At 40.4% G+C, this 22,434-nt stretch overlaps 1 protein-coding gene across 2 annotated transcripts; it reads left to right on the forward strand.

Annotated features, from left to right (window-relative positions):
- Positions 1–1,868: 1,868 nt before the first annotated feature.
- cd164l2 (CD164 molecule like 2) lies at positions 1,869–21,188 on the forward strand. 2 transcript variants are annotated; one of them, XM_088931538.1, is made up of 6 exons: positions 1,869–2,131; positions 5,334–5,426; positions 10,028–10,105; positions 11,375–11,407; positions 13,760–13,916; positions 15,890–21,188. In XM_088931538.1, the coding sequence occupies exons 1-6, from the start codon at positions 2,056–2,058 to the stop codon at positions 15,903–15,905; spliced, it is 453 nt and encodes a 150-aa protein (XP_088787664.1). In that variant the 5' UTR covers positions 1,869–2,055; the 3' UTR covers positions 15,906–21,188. The 2 variants fall into 2 exon arrangements, with proteins under 2 accessions (XP_088787664.1, XP_088787665.1); XM_088931539.1 differs by having other exon boundaries at positions 17,234–21,188.
- Positions 21,189–22,434: the final 1,246 nt, after the last annotated feature.

Consider the following 22,434-nt stretch of genomic DNA (forward strand, 5'->3'; position numbering starts at 1 on the left):
TACCTCCCAATGTCCCATATATCTAAGTCATACACTATGGGTAATAAAAGCATCTTTTCTAAAGTCTACTTTGTGAAATTTTCAGTTCCGAATAAGAAGCTTAACGGAACCTCTTTGTGTTTACATGAACACTGGGAAACAGAAAAGACAGATGAGTTAGCGGCCGAAGGCACGGTGTTGATCCCCATGACAATCAGGTAAACATCTTTGTGTTCGTATCTCCCTGTGTACTACTACACTTACATTTCTCAAGAACACCCACAGCTGTGTTATTCTACTTTTTTTTTTACCGACAGCGTTTAGAATCGCTACGTCATTTTGATGTTAGCCATTTTTGCAGTTTTGGGGCAAAAAAGCGACCCTCCAAGTGACTTTCTTTTAGTCACAGCTCCCGTGAGAAGTTATAACTTATGAAAAATCCACATAATACTGTCATTGTTTTTATTTTTATGTTTTGTGCGTTACGTCTGACGGTATACACAAAATATTTCAGTAATCGAATCATAATGATGATCACACCTGAAGAAGGCTTCACGGCCGAAACGTTGTGTTTTTTCTCTCTTCTCTTTTCAGCATGGAATAAACCTATTACTTGTTCCTATGATAATTTTCAGTATCATTTAGTGGGATTTTACACATCTGCGCTAAATGCACCAAGTATTATCAGCAGTGGAGCTGCGGGTGCAATATTGGTTATATTCCATAGAAATCCAGAGGCTGTGACACGTCCATAACGCACAAAGGTACTGATTGATATAACACAAATCAGCGCTAAATTTTGCGCTGCGCAGGAAGGAATGCGATGAAGTTTAGCACGGCGGAACTTTGGTTTTGCATGTTTCCTTTCCCTGATTTTCCGAATCACAACTGAGGAGCACCTGTTGGGTTGACGTTGGCTGAGAGATCACCTGGTTTCTTTTCGTTTTGTAAATGAAACACAAAGCTTCAAGCCAGTTTTCGAGTGTATTGCAACCCCCGAGTTTAAGTAAAGCACTGATTCAGAACAGAATTCTTTCATGAAAACAGAGCAGCTGAGAACGAATGGAATGGTTGACATCAAATACTAACATGATTAAAAATGCAAACCACGTCTTTTTGCTACATTTACTGTAGAAGTTACGAGTTGGACTCGGTATCTCGGAGAGTCTAAAATACAGTACAGTATGTGCTGTCAGGGGTACACCATAGGCAGCGACCACTCAATGGAAATGCATTAATTTGGATGCACCACGTTACCTTCGAGCATTATGGCTAGAGCGATTTTGCAAATGTGCCGTATCTAAATCTAACAGAATAAAGTTAATTTCATCCTATCCAAGGTACTTTACCCTAATTTTGGGATTCCGTGCCCAAAGTGTTTCTGCACCTACAGTGTACAGTACATGGTGTGTTAAGTATAACAGATCGTGTCTCCAGTATTAGGTGTTATTAGGTTCCCCAGCAAAAATTCTATATTTCAACCGATTCAGCTGCAGAAACACACAAAGCACAAATGCATGAACATGAACATTTATTGTGAACTGAACTTTTCAGTCAAAGCAACAATTGTGGTCGAGCGCTAATAATGCACTGTACTCCCTCTCTCTTGATTTCATTTTCTGAGGTCATGTATTCAGGAACACCAAACGCCGCTAAAAGATGTTGCTTACTCCATCTCCTTCAGTTTTAATGGGGAAATAAATGCTTTTATTTAGATTTTAGATGTATTTCCCTCAGTCTCATCGGGTCTGAACAGCACGCAGGCGCGAAGTGTTAATTTCAGGGAGGGAGAGAGTGCGGTCAGGATCAGGTCTCTTACCCCAGGCTGTCTGTGCCAGGCGCACCAGGTGTACATTTCACGCGAGAGATCTTTTCATAGCGCGGAGAAATACCCTGTGTGTAACCGTGTTGCTTTGCATGTGTCTTAATTTGAGAAGCTTTCTAAATAATACTACCAAGGACCGAAGGTTTATACCACTATCTATATCGGTTACTTTTGTGCATGATTTTTAAACTGGATTCCCTTTCCTGACAATTCCTTATTTGAAGGAACTCAGTTGTTTGCATTTTGCCAAGATGAGCTGTTTTAGAGCCGCTGTTGGAGCTGCGTTTGTCCTTACGGTTGTACAAACCTGTTGCTGTCAAACTGCAGGTACGGTATGTTCTGCTTCACTCTAACTGTAAATACAGCCATTGTGAATCTAGAAGGTTTATGTAACTGGAACATTTAGGAGTTTGCTCTAAGACGTCTCTTACGTTAGCGTTTCCATCGACAGTGTCACACCAGTGTGCTTTTAATCAGTAAACGTTAATACGGTAGTTTGACGTTTAGAAAGAAGTCCTGCTGTCTTGTTGATTAGTGTGTCAACGCGTGGTTGAGATCAAACGGCGGGGAATAACGTACATACCTGTACAGTACCTTGCAATCGAAAAGTCTCTAAACCAGCCTAACACATTTTATGATCGTGGTTGAAATGTCAATCTAAATAGGCTATAGTTTTAGGCTCGGATTTCATTTCAGCGTTTCTTTTGACTGTGTAGTGGTATATTGTATCGCTTTTTTTCAATCTATTTGGCCTTCATCGAACAACTGGATTGAGTGACGTATCTGTTTTAGCTCTCATTGTAAATGTTCATAAAAGAAAGAGTGTCCTGTGGTCGTCTGTATTATTCATACCTGGGCTATCCAAAATAGATATTTTTCACTGTTCTAAGTTTTGCCCCTTTCAATGAAACTACTTTTCTAAATATACTTCCTCAGCAGAAGCCATGGGCTTCAAATTGATCGTTTTCTTTTCATGTAAATTGTTGATTAATTAATTGTAATAACTTGTAAACAGCAAATTAAGTAATGGGTTCTTTAACTGATAAACCAGTCATGTTGTTGTTACTAAGACTGGCTCTAGCATATAAGACCATATCAAGGTTTCTCATCGCGATGGAGCTATTCTTCTTACCTTACTTGGGTTAGTAGTTTGGTGAACCACAAATTTTATTCAATTGTTACTTAAAGGATCCTATCCACTCACATTCAGCACCAACAGAGGATTAATCGCTCCAGACACTCGCAGCTCTTTGTGTGGTGGACTGTCTGTTACTTGCTCCTATATTTAAGTTTCATAGCACTTATTCATATTATGCCTTTAAATGCATAGAAAATATTAGAGTGTGCTTTAAGTGTTCTTTTAAGGGGGGCGCAGAATCCTTTTAGAAGTGACCTCCATGTACTCTCTTGAGCACAGCAGCTAACAGGCTCTTATCTCTCTCCAGTTTAATTGAGGCCTTGAGGCATGCTGAGTATCAAAGCTCTCAGACTGGAGTGAATCAAACTTAGATTTTAGTATTAGCCAATACATTGCAACTTGGCTTCTTAGTTTCTAAATATATAATCTGATACCTGATGACAAATAGCTAGTACAGTAAATTGCAGGAATCCTTCCTCCCACACAAACTCAAGTTTTGTAAAACTATTTTCATCATTTACATTCTCTGTCATTATTTATTTGTTTGTTTCACAAGGCAACTTTAAATATAGAATATCTGCATTAAAAATTAGTCGTGTCATGTCATTTATACCATACGGTGTCGTGGGAAGCCGGAGCCTACCTGACAAGCAGTGAGCACAAGGCAGGGTACACCCTGGACTAGGCGCCAGTGCATCGCAGGGCAAGTGCAAGCCTGTCATACATGGGGACAATTTGTAATTGTAAAGGTAAAGGCTGAGGGGTGAAATTTGGCCCGGAGACCGGGATAACTCCCTACTCTTATCGAGAAATGCCCGGGGATCTTTAATGACCACTGAGAGTCAGGACCTCGGTTTAACGTCTCATCCGAAAGACGGATTAAAAATTGGTACAAGGAACAATTTTGTTTGTACAATAAGGTTACATTAATTAACAACATGGCAGCTTAGCTAGACATAAGTATCACATCAGAAAGTCAAGGAAGATGAATGAGATGATTAAGAATTAAAATTGTGTACTATAGTGTGGATAGAGAGCAGAAATGTGAACATCCTGTAGGCATGTACAGTATACAGTACCTTGTTTACAATAAGTGCAGTTTGCAAGTTACATTGCCAGTATGAATTAGTAGCATAATGATTTCATGTTGTAATAATACAGTATTGACCAGCGCAGCTGAGATCTGAGAGGTTATGCAGATGAGCTCCAAGCAGGTGTGGAAACATGGTCATGGAAAGAGCAGGTCTGATGTCTGTAGGTTGTTCATCACAGCTGTGGGGCAAGGGTGAAGACTGAATAGCAGAAGAGGTACAGAAAACCTGGTAGAAGAGGAGAAGCTGAGAGAGGGGGAAGAGGTATGATATAAGGAGAGATAAGAGGCTGTGACCGTAGGCAGGAGCAGACTGGTTGAGACAACAGTAAGTGAGAAGTAGTGTTTTTTGTATAACAGCAGGGAAACTGGAGTAACTTGGTAGCATGAGAAAGCCCTTCTGGTGCCATAATTCAGTGTTTGCTTTTCCATTACTCTCCCAGAAGATGAAAGGTCCAGTCAGCCACATGAAAGGGGCCTTGGAGACATCTGATCAAGCTGATCTTTATGAGGTTGCTTTGCAAACCCAGTCCTCTCCGTGACATATAGTCCACTGTGCAATCTTGATTCATGGAGAACCTTAAAACATTTGCATGCAAAAGAAGGGAGCATATTTGTGCTCTGGAGCCGAATAACTTTGAAATTTTCCAAGCAAGCAGCTGCAATAATGCGATTTAGGGTGCTTTTCCAAATCACATTCTCTGAATCGTGCTTAATGAATGTTTACACATTGCTCTTAATGTTTAGTTTTTTTTTTTAAAAGGAAAAGGATTTTATATGCCCAATTAAGGAAGACTTCCATTTAACAAACACATAACAAAAGCTTGTACTTTGTTTATCTTTCATGTTTTCTCGTGCTCAAAGCGTATGAGAGATTTGTGGTCCATATTTTAGCTCTACTGGCAGTGTAGTTAATGGGTGTCCCTCTGTGAGTGCGTGTGCGTGTGTGTGATGGGCTGATGTCCTGTCTGGGGTGCAGTCCTGATATTTCTGGATTAGGCACTGGGTGGCTGCAACCCTCACCAGGAGTAAGGGTGTTCAGATAAAGGACGAATGGGTGATAACCCTACTGAAAAGGCAGTCTGAGTAAGTATGTTTAATGCCTGAACATAAGAAAAGTTACAAAAATGAGGCCATTCGACTCATCTGGCCCATTAAGTAGTTAGGTAGTTAGTAGTTAATTGATCCAGGGATCTCATCTATCCATTTCTCGAAAGAAACCAGGATAGTGACTTCAGCAACAACTGCTTTCTTTGGTCTTGCCTGCATCAGCAATGTTTTTTTTTTCTGTTTTGTTGAAGGGGACTGCTCTCAGCTGATGTCCTGCACTGACTGTATCAGTGGTGACTCCTCGATGAACATCACAGGCTGTGTGTGGAGACAGTGCGATAATGGTAAGAGCTAGGCCAGAAAAGGCTCTCACTGGAATAAACCATGTGTGCCTTCCTGATGGACTTATTTGCTCCTTCTTTTTATGTTTTATTATTGTCTCCTTTTTAATGGTGCCTTAGCAACAACATTTATCTCAGCATGAGTAATAATATAGTAATGCTTACCACTGCATAATAATTATGTAATATTTTAAATGTGGCGTAAACCTATTTGGTTTCTATTTGACCAGCAAGAGACTTCTATTATGAACTCACTTGACAAAACAAACATACAAAACAATGTTCCCACACATGGTACTGAAGACACAAATGGTTTGTACAATAACCAGATGATGGCTAGAAAAAAAGCATATGAATGTATTTCTTATTTAATGAAAGCGAATTGTGCCTTGGAAAAATCATAAAATATTCTGAACCTTCATACAAATTTGAAAAGAAGACTGTAAGAAGACTGTAAAACTTACAGTTCTGGGTAGCCCTGCAGTGAAAAGGGCTTAGGGCAAGATACTGGAGTAAGAAAACCCAGCTGTGAAATCCGATACCCCCAGTGGTATCCAAGAGCTGGCATAGCAACCCCACTGGGGCCTGTGAATAATTGAATACATGAGCCTGGCAGCTATTAAAGAAGTAGCCCTGCACTAAGCGCAACATCATTCCCCCACTCAGGAGGCGATCTTAACGCTCTCCACACTGTTGGAGATTAAAAATCAATGTGCTTCGAGTTATGAAGCCTTTTATTTTAGCGAGAGCCAACAATATCTTAACTCTTACTAACATACTGCACTATCGCCCTATTTAGTCCCCCAAAACATCTCACAGTTTTGTGTTTTAAGGTTCCAAGATCCAAAAGCTTTATCCAGCATTATTGTGATAATTATAATGAATTGAAATTGGACAGCATTATCTCCAGTAAGAGGTTTTTTGTATTATATGGCATCTGGAGGTTTACATGGAAGAAGGGCATTTTTCTGTGTCTCTACAAAAGGTTTAACCTGGAGATCCTCAAACAAAACTAATTATCTTACATTCCTCACTTCAGCTTCCTTACTGAAAAAGGCGGAGTTGAAACTATGTGGGAAACTGTCTGTCTTTTTAGGAAATTGGCCTTAAAAATAGTATCGAGCAGTCTGATCTGCTGGTTTGGATCTGGCTGTGACTGTGAATTAACCAAGGCTTGGGCTGGGATTAGTTGGTGAAGGCTGTACAGGCTTACAGTGATGGCACAGAGAGATGCTCTGCTCCTCCTATTCGCTCTTGTTCCTGTAAAGCACCATGGAGCTTTTTAAGCCTATAGTGTTCCCTAGTTTTGTGTGTAAGACAAAAGAGCATTAAGTGATCCTTCTAGATCTGGCAGGGTTCTTCCTTAAAAATGCAATTGGACGATATGCTTTTGGACATATCAAAGGATAATGATGTGGTACAGTCTCTTCTGGCCTGGAAGGTAAACACCACAATGAGAAAAAGTGTTCTTTTTCATTTTTCCTCATTAAAACCATCCATCAATTTCATAACCGCATCTTCCACTTCAGGGTTTCTGGGGAAGCCGGTGCCTATTCCACGATGCAAATGGCGCAAGGCAGGGTAACACCATCACAGGGCTGACACACAGACACAATCGCACTCAAACCCACCCAGGCCAATTTTCCCAGAAACCAGTTAACTTACCAGTAGGTTTTTGGGCTGTGGGAGGAAACTGGGGTAACTGGAGGAAACCCACAAACACGGGGAGAACATTCATATTCCACCCAGATACCACCCCAGGTCTGAATCTGAACCCCAGAGGACCCCAGAGCTGTGAGGCCGCAATGCTTACCACTGTGCCAACTTACTGCCCCTCATTTAGACCAATGACCTCAAAATTAACAGCTCAGGGAAGCCTTAACTGCAGTGAGCAATTTGATGGATGCGCAGCTTGTGTGATGCATCACGCAGTGTGCTGATTTCAACGTTTTTTTTTGGGTACATCCTGACCTTGCTATAAATAAATGTCCTGAATCTTGCAAGACGTCAGTGTGATGACACAGTGTTCAAAGTGACTCAGCAGTTTCACTTGGCCAGCAGAGCACTGAGGGGATGGAGAAAAAGAAAGGGCGTGGGGGCATGGGGTGGCGTCTCATCTCGTTGCCCAGGGAACCATTCCTGAGCTTAAGCACCATCAGTACCTGGTTGCTAGGTTACTTGGAGAGGTAGAGTATTGAACCAGTGAACTGAGACAGTTGTGGGAAACAGAATAATGTCATTACAAAAGATGCAGGAGAGAGATACAGGAAGAGAGAATCAACTGTGTTGTTTCTGATCTGGTGAGACTGTTAACGGAAGTTAGGTTGTGCTATTAAAAGCAGTGGTTTTGAGTTGCTCAAAAATGTAATCTGCAGTATGTCTGATTACTCAACAGCTAGTGTAGTAAACTCCTGTAGAGCTCTGGTCCTTCATGTTTTATAAGAACAGGGTTTTAAATTTGGGAGTAACCACCACTTTTCCTATTTGAACAGTTATCTCAGTATTGCTTACTTAAAGACGTGCCTGCTGTTCTTAGTTTTAAATGCACTTCCTCATAGTTTCTACTTTCCGCCTGTGTCCTCTGGTTTAAATTTCAGTGTTTATTCTGAAGGATCTACTGAGTTACCTTTGTTAGTTCCACAGAGGATTTTGAATATTTACATCAGGTCCCCTCATGGTCTTCTCTGTTGTAGGATAAAAAGTCTCATTACTTTCAGTTTGTTCATACAGGACATTTCTTTAAGTCCTGGGACACATCTGGTTAAGTCCCAGAATGCATCTAGAATGATTCTGAAATAAAATGGTGAAGGAAAAAACCTCTGCTAACCCCATGCCCTATTATGATTTTTAAAGGCCATATTGATTACTGTAAGTCAATGGTTCAATTAAATATTCAGAAATGTAATTGGAATGGAGTAAAAGGCACCCAATGTCTCTCAAGGACCATGAGACCCTTTGGATTTGCAGAACAATGTGTCCTGCAGTGCGGTTGTGTAGGTTTTATGCCTGCAGTGTGCCTGTCTTTTTTCTAATCTCTTCCAATTCAGGGTCACAGGAGAGCCAGAGCCTATCCCAGCAAGCAACAGGGGCAAGGCAGGGTACACCCTGGACGGGACGCCAGTCTGTCGCAGGGCAGACAGACACACACACACACACACACACACACACACACACACACACACACACACAATTAACCTACTAGTACGTCTTGGAATTGTGGAAACTCGGGCACCCAGAGGAAACCCATTTGAACTCGGGGAGAACATACAAACTCCACGCTGAAAGCATCCCAGGAACTGAAGCTGGGTCCCCATGGCTGCAAGTGCTAAACACTGCACCACCATGCTGCCCATCTGCAGTGCACTTTCTTGCAATTCACACATGAGAAGAATTACTTGGGATTTAAGCAGATTTCCCCTGTGGCTCCTGGCAACATGTGTTTTTTTTCTGCTCAACACGACAGACCAGGGCTTTACAAACAGTGAAACTACTTTTCATCCTCTTAACCCTGCAGTGCTTTTCAACAGAACCACTGTTGTTGGGGTGTGCCGGACTCGTAGCAAAAGCCTTTCCACATAATTGGTAAAATATATCCGCTGTGTGAAAATGTGTGAACCAAGTATATAATCTTGGTATATAATCTGTGTTAAATCTAGGACAAAGATTTAAAGAAAAGGGAATAATAAAGACTCTCTGTCCTGAATATAGTGACTAAAGTTCTCGGAAACCATTTAGAGCTTGCACTGTTTTTTTCAAAGAATCAGTTAATCGTTCTTATTTAGTTTTCAGGGCTTTATCATGGAATCCTTAAAATTTAACTGGAATAGTAAGACTCAGTTACAGTGAAGTGTCAAAACTTATCTTTCTACACAACGCCTTTGTGCTGATAGTAGAATAGTGCTTTTGATGCCTTTTGCACAAAACCATTGTCACAGTAGTGGGCATTAAAACATAGATGGCTTGTTCTGTGAATAATGTGGTAATGTACCACACGTATCGGGGCAACAGCCATCAAGAGATGTGTTTTACAGCCATGATTATGATGTGTGCTAGTTGAATATCACACCAGTCTTCCCAGAGCACAGTTTTCTAATGTAGAGAGAAAGGTTTGGCGGGCTCTAGTTAATACCGGGGGCATCCTGTGAGCCTCAAGTCTGTCAGACAGGCATGCAATAATGTCATTGTTTTACACTACCTGCTTTGAAACACAAGTGTTTTCTCACATTAGTTGATGCATGAGCATCAACTTCCATTTATTATGAGAGTACACTGTCATCCTGTATTCCACAGTATATACTGTTTATCAAGGTGCCCTTCACAAAAAAACAGTGTCCCTAGTCCTAACTATGAGAATCACACCAAGACTTTTCATACCGCCACTTCCATACATAAAAGTCAGTACTGTACTAAGTGAGCATTTTTTACTTACAATATTTGTGTACACTGCATTATTTGCGAATATTTCGCAAAGATTTGACCTCAGCTGTGTATGAATCACATATCTCTATAGCTGTGATATTTTAGTGCCTGAGAGGGCTTTCTTTTCTAATCTGTCTCTTTCTCCCTCCATCTCCCCTCCCTTTCTGATCCCCTTGTTGCTACAGGCAGTGACACTGGCTGTGTGGCCAGCAGTGGAGAATCTCAGGGCTGCTCATTGTACAATGACACTGCTATGTGCATCGGTAAGTTCCTGCTTCCCCTCCTACTCACAGTGTGAGCCTGCAAGGGCCCAGAGGGCTTGTTTTTTCTGCCTTTGCTTTGTCTTTGTGCGTCACATTGTATTTGTACCCCAGAGTGGCCTGCTATGTGTTTACTGTCTGTTAACGTTTGTGGTTACATTGTTAAGAGATGGTGATAGGATTCTGCGTGTGTCTCTGTGTCTGCAATAGGTGCACCCGGACACGTTTTTCCACCAGAAACATGCTTTCTGTTGTCTGTTGTGTGTGTTTTAATTTTCTTGCAATCAACACTTATTCATCTCTTCCTTTTCTCCAGTTCTCTGATTGCCACTTGTTAATTAGCTCCTCCTGCCACTACAGTCCTTGGAACAGCTGTGCACAGATGTTGAGTGAAATATTGTATAGTTCATAGAGACTTGCATGGCTCTCACTAATAACACTGTAATCTGGACAACTGCAGCTGCACCCCTGCCGCAGTGGGACACCATGGTTTTCCAAATACACACTCACATGGGGCACTCAGGTCATAGCTGGCCAGTGCCACAGCTCAGCGACAGCTTGGATTGTGTTCCAGAAGCTTTTCCTCATTGAATCCACTGGGGCATGTTTCTACACTACGTGGTTTAGTGATGTGCTTCATTCTGACTTTGTGTTTTTCAGTTCATAGTATTTGTGCAGGTGTGGGTGTGTTTGTCTTTGTGTTTGTACTTTCCTATGTCTTGGTACATGAGAAAGAATTTTTGTTTGTCTCATTGCTTGAGTGACAGAAAATATTCTATTGAGCTCTTTAGTTAAACCATAGGGCCTGGCTGCATTCAACACCTTCAGTACTATACTGTATACTGTACTTTATGAATTAAATATGGATACTGTTTTCTTTAACTATAATATTAAATTCAGTTAGTTTGGTTGCATGGAGTATTGCTTTTAAATAAAAAAAACACTTCAGATTGAAGTTAAAGGACAGTATCACTTAAATTGCTTCCTGAGGACACCTTAATAAGCTATGATGTTCCTTTGTTAAATATTTAACCAGAACACTTGGAATAAATATGTCGTTAACATCCATCAGTAGGGAGATGGTTATCACACAGATCTGAGTCTTGCTGTTTGTTATCTATTTAATCTATTTGTTATTTTTGAATAGTCTATATTGCAATATTTGATTAGTGGTCAGACAGAGTGTGGGAATGTCAGTAACTCTTTCTTCATCTTTTTCTACCTGCCTGTCTGTCTGAATGTGTGTCTGAATGTCCTGTCTGTGGTGTCTAGCTCCAGGAAGCACAGTCCCCAGCAGCAGCACTGGTAAGCAAAGATGCCCTGTACTGTATGTCAGAGCTGAGAGGGTCTGTCTAGACCTCCTGAGGTGAAACTATTCCCTGGGAAGAAGCCCACTACCTTCAGGGACATTACTGCTCTACCTTTTGGTAGTTAGCAATGGTTGTTTAGAATTGAGATTTCTAAGACTCAGCACAACATCGGAGTGCTTGTTTGCATTTCAACAAGTCTTTTATTTTTCTGTTCAAATATCTCTACTTAAGGCATATCACATAGTTTCTTTGGGAACTTGTGTTCTGTGGGATTCAGTGAATACTGCAGAAACTAAAAAAAGTCATTTTATTAAACTTACATGTAATTATAATTTTAAAAATCTAATTATTTTTTATTACACCCACCCAATTTGTATTTGCCTGTTGTAGTAAACAAGGGGTTTTAAACTCTGTTCCTGGAGTAACTCCTGTTTTTTCTTCCAGTTTGAGTAATCAGTGTAACAGTAAAGTCACAATTTTTATTCTAACGTAGACCCACATTGCAATTTTTCTTAAAGTCTTTTACAGTTAATTACTCAAAAAAATGCTGTTTCCAATAAAACTCAAAGCCTTGTTAAACGTATTATAATCATGCAGATAATTAAGTACTTTGTTAAAGATTTATCCATATAGATTTACTCATGTACAGTAGTTTAAAGATTAGGGGAACAAAACAAGACAAACTTTAGGCCTTTCTGGAACTGAGTTTGAGACCCCTGTTTTAAGAGCAGGGACCCACTTTGCTGTTCAGAAGGACTTGTTACATTTGAACAGGGCTCCTGCACAACCACTTGTCATTCGACATGATCCCATTTCCATAACTACTAACAGGAAAGTTTGAAGAAGACTGACCTTATTCTTTATAGGTCTATGTTATAGGCAAGCAAAACAAATGAACTGAAGCCATTTCACCTTTTCGCATAGGAGATAACCCTGGGACCTAATACAATTTTTCAGCATCCAGAAAGATACTGACAAACTGAAAGCAGTTAACTTTTTCCTGAGCAATACAACAAGGGCACAAGCACACACACAAAAGTTTCGAGGATTTGCATTGACAAATGAGGGCATGAGATACTGTACTTTCTTTACACAAAGGATGGTGGGTGGCTGGACCAGGCTCCCCATCCATTTCTTGACGCTAATTCCCTGGATCTGTCAAGAAATGGATGGATGAATGCAGATCAATAAGCTATTAGCAACCAAGTACAGTAGGTCAAATGGCTTCTTGTTTGTAACCTTTCTTTTATTTCTTAGTAGTAAGAATAATACTAAATCCAGCTTGAAAATGAATTACTCCTTTAAGTGAAAATGAAATGACTAGTCATTTGGGGCAGGATTTCTCTCTGGCCCAGATGTCAGAGCCCATAGTAGATCATGATTAATTGAAGGTTGTAACACAAACTTCTGCCTGTGAATAATTCATTAGGCAACCCAGGCAGCAGCAATTAAGGATCAGACTTTGCACACTTCTCAGATGGGACTCCTTGATACCATCTTGTAAAATAAGACATTCTTTGCAGTGCACAGCTCAGAACTCTTATTCACAGCCAATATGGTGAGGGAATTAAAAAAATATATTTCATTAGTCAAAGGCATGCATTTTTGCATTAACGTCAAGTTGACAGAAGTACTCATCTGCCCCAAGGTACAGTATGTTAATAGCTACTATTAGATGATTACATGAATGGAATTCACTTTTTGTTTGCAATTATAAGCTGATATAAGGACTTCTTAACAGAATTTAATTTGTTCTTAAAGGTCATGCAGTGAAGACCTATGAGATAGTCTTCATCACTTCACCGTTTTAGTTTACATAGTGTAAGAAGTGCTTTTAAAGACCCCACAAAATATTATTGATCTGAAGTACATTCTTCTTTAATATATTTCTGTTAACAGCCACTTCATAAGCCTCATAGTGTAATTTTGTTATTAGTTTTTAGTCAAAAACATAAGAGCTTTGCCTCAAAATGTATGAAAAACGTCTCTATGGTTTTGAATGCAGACAAAAAGTGATTTGCATGTCAGTGGATTCAGTTTATTCAACAACCAACAAGGATGAAGTCGCTTACTTCATTTCTACAGTAGGTTTATTTTTTACCATGCATTATTCCCCGATCTGTTCCTGGATTTGTGGCAACTCCTTTCTTGAATGGAGTTTGAGCTCTACAGCTTCGAAATTGAAAGGAGGAGAGACAGAGTTTCCCATTGGTGACCTTTTCAGTACACAGCCAGAAGACTAGATGTGATGCATTTAAGCATCTTTGGTAGCTGAAAAAATACCTGCCAGACCATGTATCTACTCTGATTGGGACTTTAAGGGCTACAATTTTTCTTTCCTTTTCAGATGGTCCACCTCCCACAGAACCCGTGCCAGTGTATAAACAGGCGAACTTCGACCTCTCCAGCTTTATTGGGGGGATCATCTTAGTGCTGGGGGCTCAGGCGGGCATATTCTTCATCATGAAGTTCGTGAAGTCCAGGGACAGCACCTATGAGACACTGTAAGTTCCCACACTTGTATTTACTATGTTACTATGTATTTATCACAGGTTCTGCATTAGGCCCCCTGCCTCTGCAGAATCCTGGAACCACAAGTCAATGACAGTCCCCAAACTGTCACAGTGTACATTCCCATAAAGGGAGCATATCGTAGGGAAAAGAGACATCAGACCCACTCTGCTCTTAGGCTGACAGTCAGATGGGATGTGCAGCTTTATGGATCCAGAATCACACCCTCCACCACACTCAGACCACCTGGAACACCCAGTCTCCGACACCTGCGCTTGACACGGGACGCAATTTTATTTTTACAGTCCAAAGTAAACTATCTGAGACAACTGTTAGAGAAACAGAAAAACACTTTCACCAGAACTATAATGACACAAACCACAAAGAAAATGTCCTCGGGGTTGTTATGACAACATGTTTATACAGGCTGATCAGGAAGGAAATTAATAGACTTGTTCAGCCATCCATTTCAGTACGCATCACATCATGCTCCTTTCTCTGGGTAGGATGCCTGTTAGATGCTCATTTGGAGACCAAGGCAACTGCTTTATAATCTATGTCAGGAAAGCTATCGTAATCAACGGATTCTCAGTCTCTGCCAATCATTCATGCATTAATATTAATTAATATGTGTCTTAATGACTGAACTTTAAAAAAAACTTTGAAAAAATATTGTAAGCATACTATGACTTTGGATGGAATATAGAGTTGAAGTTTTATAAAATAAGTCAAATGGTACATATAACAACATTTTGAGTGGGTCTGTGTACACCACTTTGAGTTCCATACTATTTACTGCACACCTGAGTGACCAGTCTCCTCTGGAACAAATGAACATTAAACAGGCTTCACCCACAGCTTGTAGCCTGAACCCATCAGATCTCGGAAGCAAAGAAAAGCTGTTCTTCATCATCACTGGGGTTGGAGACAGGTCGCTGGTGGACCAATAGGGGTCACTGTTTTCTCTGGACCAAATATTCCAAACCACAGCTCCGGTATAGTGACAGGGGACACTTTACCGTACGAGGTGCCATTCTTCAGATATGATATAATGCCATATAATATATAATGTGAAGCTGGGTCATTAGAGATCCTATTGCCTTGTTTGTACAAGCAGTGGTGTTATCCCCTGGGGCCTGACTAAATTCCACTCTGGTGTTCCCAGTCTGGCCTCCCTAACTACCACCAGAATTCAATCGATGAGGTAATTTCTCACTCCTCCCCCTGGTGTGCTGTGCAGTGGAGCTGCTGGAGCTGAGTGGGTGCCGCGCACCACCCACATAAGAGCTGCACCTCAGGGATGAACAAAGTGAGAGCCCTCCTGTATTGGAAGCACTCTGGGATCCTTTAGGGGTGAAGAGTGCAACACGGATGCAATTAATTAAAAGAATAATTAAAAAGAAACCAGACTGCTTTGGGAAAAAATATAGCATCTTTTATCCACCAGAGGTCACTGAAGCCTCAGTCTAGCACTCACTGAGGATGCTAATGACACACATTGTACCATGTGATGCAAACGTGTGGCCCCGTGTGGCCTTGATATGACAAAACACATCCACACAAGCAGTCTTGAAAAAACAGTTGTGTGCACACTTGCTTTGGAAATCTTCTGTCTGATATTCTTGCCAGTGGTAAATACTTTCATGTACAATAAGATTTTCAATTATAAAACCCTAGCTTGAAACCTTATGCCAACATGGTGGATGAAACTGTACATAATAATGCAGCTCATTTATTATCGTCTCTGTGGAGGATCCTGATCCTGAAACCTGTGCAAAAAAAACCTGGAGTGAATTAATTACATTATTAGAGACTCTCCACGCCTTTAATTGATGAATAACACTGATGATGTCAGCAAGAGAGCCTGTTTGCATTAACAGTGCCTACAGAATTCATTGCCGGTCATTAACCCTGTGTTCTCTCCCTTGTTTTTCAACCCTTCCCTTGATTCCCCATGCTGGTGCAGTGAGGAGGCGCAATAGGGTCGGTGAGGCCTAGCCGGAGAAGGAGAGAGACAGGAGAATGGGGACAGTCTTGTCATCACCCGATTTTTAAGAAAACTCATTACTCTTCTCAGTCCTCTTCTTCTCCACATGCATCCCCTGACTATCTGTTGTGTGCTTTGTGACCCATGACGGCTTTCATTATTAATTTGTCTCAGTAATGAGCTGCATAACCTGAAAGCTATAGCCAGTTGCATAAAGCTCCTGAAGTATTAAATAACCTAAGGTTTTTAACTAGGGTATTTTCTTTCAATGTGCTTTGCTGCTTTGTGTAACATCCCGAAAACTGAAAGAACATATAATGGCAAAAAAATGAAAAGGAAATTTGACTAGCAAAGTACTAGAAATGTCTCCCCCTTTTATAATATTCCTTTACTGGAGCTCTATTGTGTTTCTTCACCTGAAATCACATTTTTCATTATCCCTAAAGGGAGGAAAACTCAAATGAATTAGTCAGCACCATTTTTGTCTTCCAAACAGAAGAGCTTAGAAGTCCAAACTGTTTGCTGCGTACTATACAGTACATCTTGGAGTTTTCCATTGCACAGTGCTTTGTCTCAGTGCTTTCCCCTGTCTCAGTGCTTTTCCTGTGTCATACAGTCCCAGTTGTGTGTCTTCTGTGTTCTTCTTTGTTTACTGTAAACGTTTTTTTAAAGAAAAAGCATGATTTAGAATCAAAATGTTGGAAAGTCATAGAGTTTTAAGGGATCTCACGGACTTTCCTTTTGCCACCAACCTTTTTTCAGTGGAGGGTCATCACTGTGTGTCTCATCCTTCACACAACCAGTACCATCTGTTCCACCTGGACATTATTTAGGCCACCTAAAAATCATGAATTAATCAGTTGCAAATAATAACTCAAATAATACTCAAAACACCTTTAGCTGTGGTATCCCCCAGGTCACCTGGGTGCATTTCAACATTTGAAATGAGAGAATCTGCTGGGAGGTGACAGTTGGGGGCGTGGATGCCACTCTTACTCCAGCCTGCATGTGTGGCACCTGAACAAATTAAGATAATTTATTTTTCTGTAAGTGGAAAACAGACATTCAGAACGTGCGCATTTCCACAAGCAACACAAGAAATGAAAACATAAAGAAAGCTGTGTTCAGAGTATACTGTAGATGTTTTATTTTTTGGGGGGTTGGTATAACATGTTAAGTCTGCTCTTCCTACTGCATGTTATTTGGAAGCAACACCTAAGAGAAGCTGGACTCTTGTGTGGCTCAAGCCTGTTTGAGTAAATGTCTCAGTTTCATTTGACAGCATGCTTCTCTCCTTTCTTTTTCCTCTTTCCCCCTTTGCAGGATCTGAAGTGTGGTGCTGTGTGCTCGGTGTGTAAGCTGGTGTGTCTGTAAATCTTTCTTACCAGGCAAGATCAAATCACCGGATGGCCCAGAAAAGGGATCATGTCATCCTTTTCCTGTGTTGTGTCACTCTCACAACAAACGGCCAGTGACTCTAACAGCATGTACACAGGATCCAGAAAGTAGGAAGAGTCTGTAGATCGTACACAAAGAACAACCCAGGATTCCCCCGTTGCAGTGTTTCCTGAACTGTTTGGGGAAGCTGTTAATGAAGAAAGGCTGAGCCCTCGGCCTCATCTCTCCTCCTGATTTCTCTCCAGCTGTGTCGTACTGGGAGAGTGCTTTCCTTCTGGATCTGAGCTCCTTCGTTGCCACAGGAGCCTAGTGCCTTACCAGACGAGCACCCTATTTTGGGTGTCACTGAAGGGGGCCCTCCCACTGATGGGCTGCCTTCTGTAGGGTTCATATTGTCATGTAAAGTCATGAATTTTGTAAAATTATTTTCTGTGCCTGCACTACTTTGTAGCAAACTGAGAAAAAACACAGACTGTAAGGCTTTCTTTAGTTGATCACTTCATAAAGTCATATCGAGGCATCCCCAGTAAATAGAAAATATCTGTCTGAGCTTAAAAGATTTAATATTTTGATTTGTGCCTGTTTTCTGTTGTTAAGAATGTTATTTTTGCAACGTTTTGATTAAGATCATACAAACTGTGGCACAAGTCATCTTATGTAGGAATTCTATCTGAACATTCTTTCAAATCTCACTGATTATTATTTTTTACTTTTCAAGGTGTGACTTTTCTTGTAATCATGGAAAATCACAGATTTTCATTTTGCTTGTTATGTGTGAACTCTTGTTTCATCAGAATCTTTAACATGGATGACCCAGACTTAAGACTTCCATGTCATGGGAAGGCATGGTCAATAGGGATTAAGCATAATCACGGGAAGACAGTGGAAGATCATGATTTTGATCTTACCCTTTGCCTTTTTTGACCTATGGGGAGAGAAATTCTGTGTAGCTCAGGGAATGTTTGACTTGAACTCGCGTCTCCTGGGTAAGGAAGGCACCCAATACATCACTCACTGGGATGATCAACATGGCCTGACCATCTCTTTTTCTCTTAAAAAGTGTGTAATGAATCAGTTAATAGTGGTGCTCATAGGTATATAAGCTATAAATCAGCGCTGCATAACATTCCTAGAAAAGATCTGAGTCTCTTTTTTATGTCACCTTTAACCATCTGCAGCTTAAGACCTAAAAGAAGGTACTTGTAAGCTACTGTAAGTAATTAAGTCGATAATAATCAAGAGCACTGGCCACTATTGCACTTTACTAAAAATGAAGATTATATATTTATGCAAGACAGCCAAACTCCCAAATGATAGCATTCCATTCAGAAATCACCAAACCTCTTCAAAAGTAAGTAAGCAAAACAGTAAGTTCTTAACCTTGGGGCCTTTCAGATATAATATATAAAAGGTATACAATCAGAAATACATTTTGTAGTTTTGATGGATGTCAGTCCACAAATGTTGCTGATGGGTTTTTTTTAAATACACAGCTGAAAGTTGCCTTCAGTCTTGATGTTATTTTTCCAGTTGATCTTATTCTATGAAGATATTTGAGAAATACACACAAAACCCGTTTAATCTGTGACAGTTAAGTGCATTAAGAATAACGGGGTGTTCTGAGTCTGTGCAGGGAAGAAGGTTGGTTGGTATAGAAATGTAACTTTTTAAAATAAAGATTTACAGACATAGTTTTTCCACATAAAACATTTAAAAGGTATGCTGCCATGCATGCCATTTCTGTTAAAGCAGGAACTCCACACAGTGAAGTTTGAAGGTTCCCATGTAGGAAATAGAGACATCCAGGACATGGCCCTTGTCCTATGTGGGTCACCCTCACTCTCTCCTGGGATGCGAGCAAGTTACATCAGATGTTCCTTCTTGAGTAGCTTTGTAACTTTGCAATGGTAATGCACACATTCAGTGAAGTGTACGGTGCTTGTGTTTGATCGACTTTCCTTTTTTGCTTTGCTTTCTTTTAAATATAGCTTATAAGACTGGATGGGCATATTTTCAGCCCTAGGGTTCTTAATGTATTTTGGGAAAGGAAAGTGTTAGGATTGGACCTGCTATAAGATCTACCATACCTACTGTATATGCTCTTCTCTAATTTTACATTTGAACATGTACCATGGCTAATACCATAGTAGTAGTAGCAGGACTTATGACGCCAAATGCGCATGCATAAAGGTACAAGAATCAGAGTCCACACTGCTTTTCTGGCTTTGCGGTTTCTCCCTCCTCTGTCTAAAAACTGCTACTGCCCTTGACCATCCATCTTTTCTAACTGCATCCAATAGAGCGTCAGGGGGGAGCCGGAGCTATCCTGGGAAGCAATGGGTGTGAGGCATATACCCTGGATGGGACGCCAGTCCATCGCAGGGCACACACAGACACGTACGCACCCACACTTGATCATGTGTTAGGGGTATCTGCAAGCAGTCAATGCAGAGGACTGCCGATATGCAAATAATATGTTAAAGCTTTTCACCAGCTCAACAGTGGAACACATTCTGTCTGTAGAGTATGGCTCTAGTGACTAAAAGCAAGCTGTCTTCAGCTGTTTTTGTTGTATTTCTTCACTAAAACTAAAGATTGTGAGCACGGCTACTTGTGGTATGCTATTACAACTGTTTCCTCACATCCACTGTGTGTTTTGCTTTGACTTGTTTTGTTTTTGACTGATTTACTTAAAAACTTAACTTTAAACTACTGTTCAACTATTACCTCTGCTTACAGAGAAATGAGTTGAAGTGTAAACTGATGCACTTGAAACAGTTTCTATCTCTGTGTTCTACAGATAATGAAATGACATTATATTGGCAAGTTAAAATTCAGTAACTGTATAATAGACACTAAAAAATGTATGGTCAGGCGGGAGGATTAAAGGTGTTTAGTGCATGAGATTGTGTTTTCTTTCTGTGAGTAATCAATAAAAACAATGTACTTTTAACAGCTGAACTTGTCTCTAAACTAATAGCTTTCTCCTGAGCCAGGCTAATAAAGTGCTTCAACTCAAAACAATCAATGTTGAGATGGGTTAAAGTAACTGCTAGAGTCCTTCTCACAAAACCTGTGGAGACCACTGTATGTTATAAAATATAGAAAATTAAAATAATTGTCTCCAGTTTGAACACTAGAGAAATTGCTGACAACCAGGGATTTTTAACTAATACTATGACTAACATGATCTGATCTGTTTTTTCATTACTGTTGATTTGCACTCCATGACAAATTACTCTGAAAAAACAACAACATGAACTTAAAACATGTGGCTCAAGATCCCAAAAGGCCTAGCGTGCCCTGCAAGTCCCCCCTGCTTTTTCTTCTACCTACTGTATCTTTGCAGTTTTTACATTGACACAGTTACTGTCCAGACTGAACAGGTTACTGAAGCTCCCTGGTTTTCAGGCGTTAGTTTTACAGGCAGAGACATCACTTTTTTAAATGCACAGTGGCCCTCAGGCACCAGGGTGACTTACACATGACAATTTCCAGATGACATCGGTCTAATATTTGGTTTAGTGAAAGTCAATGGGTACGTAGTGTTCAGTTGGTACAACCATGTAATGTTTGATTTCAGGATTATTCCTTACTGAGACAAGATGACGCTCAGATGCAGGATCCTTAAATCATATTTACATGACTGGGTAATATGTCTTGGTTTCATTTTTATTTTGTGTTGTGCTGTCTTTCCAGTGTTTAGTTTTGTTATCCTTGTGCAAGTGATGCTTAGAAAAGAAAGGTTACTCTTCTAAACATGTCTGGGAAACATGAACATCCAGAAAAGTTTAGATAATGTGATGGAATAACCAGGATATGTAGATCTGGGGTGGTACTATGTTCACACCTAAAGCAATGTATCACTTATTTCAGTGTGATTAACTCAATAAATTTTCCCTTTTCTCATGGAATTGACTGTGAATTCATCCTGATGTTGTTTTTTTCCACAATTATTGTTTATACTAAAAAAAAAAAATGATGACTGCAGTGTTAGGTCTTTAACAGTATGGCTTTCTTATTAATTCAAAGGACATTTTAGAACCGTCTATGGATTAGCTACAATACTTTTCTCCAGACAACTGAAATGGTTGTGTTTCTCTTGTTGTTTCTCCTGTTGCCATTTCTGTTGTACTGATTACATACAGTACACTACACTCTGACATAGTGTGCTGCCCCAGTACTGGAGAACAACAAATGGCAAAGCAGTGACCCATTCTGCACTAAGCAGTGTTCACTAGGAACGACAACACCCAAGATCAAAGCGTGATGAACTATTATGGAGCGGATATTGGCTTAACCCGCTTGGCTGAAGGCTGACCTCCTGGCCATAGGACAAGGAGGCCAGGACTCCCCCGCAGGGTAACCAAGGGGCAGCTGCAGAGGTGGAGCTGGGATGCAAAAGACGTACGCGAGGCAGAGTAGGAAATCACGTTGGTATTTATAGCGTTTGGCGGAGGAAGGATGATGGGAGCAATTGCTAATTACTGACAGCTGAGTATGATCGAGCTTTGTTGTTGTCATTCCTTGATTTACTGAAGAATGGCTGACAATTGCACCATTCTAGTGCACAAAGTTGATAGAGGCTTATCCAGAACAACTTGCAGTTATCAGTGCTGCCAAAATTGCCTCCACCAAGCATTGACTGAGGCTGATGAAGACTAACATCATCAACATGTTTTGTTTTTTTCATTTTTGTTTGCAGTTTTAGCTGACATTTTCATAGCTGAAACTAATTTAGTGTTCATTTTAAACATTCAAGTATCAGCTAAAATACTCCTTTTAAATAAAGGTGTATAGATGATTTGTAATTCTGCAAAATGGGACATCACTCACAGAGGGTAAAACACTTTGCAGCTGACATGTGTGTTGTTGCTTATGCCTCTGGAACAGCAGTTAAGGCAATAGCAGACCTGGCCAGAGAGCAAGTTATACTGCCTTGGGGATTTACAAGTAGTGATTGCTGAATAATAGATCAGTATCAGGAGTTAATTTAAGGCAGCAAGGAGACAGTGAACAACTATCCACAACAGAGGTTTGTTGGTTGAGTTGTCCACTGGTGTCCACAGACATTTCTGAAATCTTGTGGAATTTAGAAGCTGTAAATACTGCTGGAGGTGTACCAA

Source organism: Atractosteus spatula, chromosome 14 (genome assembly GCF_055471065.1).
Source record: "Atractosteus spatula isolate fAtrSpa1 chromosome 14, fAtrSpa1.hap1, whole genome shotgun sequence".
In the NCBI taxonomy this organism is placed as follows: Eukaryota; Metazoa; Chordata; class Actinopteri; order Semionotiformes; family Lepisosteidae; genus Atractosteus; species Atractosteus spatula.

What these genes read in the sequence shown, in the direction of transcription:
- cd164l2 (XM_088931538.1), top strand. Translation starts at nt 2,056, where the DNA reads ATGAGCTGTTTTAGAGCCGCTGTTGGAGCTGCGTTTGTCCTTACGGTT. An exon ending in CTGTTGCTGTCAAACTGCAG is followed by an intron (nt 2,132 to 5,333) that starts GTACGGTATGTT and finishes GTTTTGTTGAAG; the next exon opens with GGGACTGCTCTCAGCTGATG. An exon ending in TGACACTGCTATGTGCATCG is followed by an intron (nt 10,106 to 11,374) that starts GTAAGTTCCTGC and finishes TGTGGTGTCTAG; the next exon opens with CTCCAGGAAGCACAGTCCCC.